Below are 1,784 nucleotides of genomic sequence, written 5' to 3' on the forward strand. Positions count from 1 at the left end.
TTTCCCGCCAAAATATTAAGATGGCTCTGTCTTTTGGTTTTGTTCCATCCAGCAAAAGGGTGGATTACAAACAAATATTTGGTAATACGCAGTTACAATCGGCCCGAGTTTACACGTTTCCCGCACTCCACCGCAAATCTATATGAACCGAGTTTTAAGACGGCTCCCGCGGAGTACGCGCAATTCACGCGAGCCGACTTAACTCGTTTCCCGCACTCCAAGTGTTAAACTGTGACGGGCTGTTTGCTCCTGTGTGTCCTGTGGTTTTCCTTCAGTTGCCTCTACCTATACTCTTTTACTCTTTCTTGTTTGTTGCTTCTAATTCATTTGAGTTACAAAACAAAGTAACTTCTTACAAGTGTACAAGATGTACCAATAAGTAAACACTGGATAAAAGCCCAAGGAGCTCTCCTGCTACAGGGCTTGGGAAGCCTGGGGAGCTGTGTATTAGAGAGCTGAGGTGAACAGATAAGTGCGCTCCCCATGGGTGAAGTGTTACTACAGACGCCTCAACCAGTGCAAAGTACCCAAGAGTAAAAAGGAAATGGTAAAAAACGGAAAGGGGGGGATCTGATGGATTGACTATGCTAAAGTAATACGTCACATGCTTTTTTGTAAATCATTAAATTACCTTACCTCTTCAGTCTCAAAAGGTACTGAGACACCCAGGCAGGAAAGAGTTCATGTTTTGAAATCATCTTCAGTGCCCAAAATTGCTAAATGAAAATATAGTAATAGACTGCTTATTCTATTAATGTTTGTTCAGTTTATTTTAACTGTGTTTCTTTTAATTACATTCTCATACTATCCATATTTTTTCAAGTATACTATTTCAAGTAGAAGTAGTACTAAAAAGGAATAATATTTCATAGACATCCATGTAATGGCATGGTTTAAGAGAAATGAAAAATATACAAAGTTCTTACCGGTAGAGATTATATACACATGAATACTTGTATTACCAAGTTTTCCTTTAAATATGGAACTCCCTTAAAATTACTTTTAATAACTTAATCTGCAACTGCATTTTATTTAGTCATCTATTAATTCATTTAACAAATACTTATGCAACATCAACTATTGTTAGGAATTTTATTAGGTGGGAAGGATATAAAAATTAATAAGACATGTCCCACCCTGGCCAGTGTAGCTCAGTGATTAGAGCATCAGCCCGAGCAACAAAGGTTTGTCCTTGGTCAAGGGCATGCACCTGGGTTGCAGGTTTGCTCCCTGCCCCTGGTTGAGGTGGTTGCGGGAGGCAACCAGTCAATGTGTCTCTCACATTGAGGTCTTTCTCTGTCTCTGTGTCTCTCTCTTCTCTCTCTCTCTCTTTCTCTCCTCTCCTTCCCTCCCTCCCTTCCACTCTCTAAAAAGCAATGGAAAAAATATCCTCTGGCAAAGATTAACAAAAACAAAAGACATGGTCCCTGTATTTAAGGAAAGTGTGTAAAGAAATATTCAATTCCATTTTAGAAATATACATATTTATAAGTATATACTAGAGGCCTGGTGCACGAAATTCATGCATGGGGGGGGGGGGTCCCTCAGCCCAGTCTGCACCCTCTCCAATCTGGGACATCCCTCTCACAATCCAGGACTGCTGGCTCCCAACTGCTTGCCTGCCTGCCTGTCTGTCCCTAACCGCTTCTGCCTGCCAGCCTGATCACCCCCTAACCACTCCCCTGCCAGCCTGATCAAAGCCTAACTGCTCCCCTGCTGGCCCGATTGCCCCTAACTGCCCTCCCCTGTCAGCCTGGTTGCCCCTAACTGTCCTCCTCTGCAGG

At 42.4% G+C, this 1,784-nt stretch overlaps 1 protein-coding gene across 1 annotated transcript in view; it reads right to left on the minus strand.

Annotated features, from left to right (window-relative positions):
- Positions 1–1,784, minus strand: part of LOC102417440 (UPF0061 protein ETA_18310-like) — a 46,575-nt gene that overhangs the window by 10,435 nt on the left and 34,356 nt on the right. The window contains exon 17 of the mRNA XM_023763883.1: positions 637–716. Within this exon, the coding sequence (XP_023619651.1) occupies positions 637–716 (80 nt within the window). The remainder of the gene's footprint in view (positions 1–636; positions 717–1,784) is intronic.

Source organism: Myotis lucifugus, unplaced genomic scaffold (genome assembly GCF_000147115.1).
Source record: "Myotis lucifugus unplaced genomic scaffold, Myoluc2.0 scaffold_306, whole genome shotgun sequence".
Lineage (NCBI taxonomy): Eukaryota > Metazoa > Chordata > Mammalia > Chiroptera > Vespertilionidae > Myotis > Myotis lucifugus.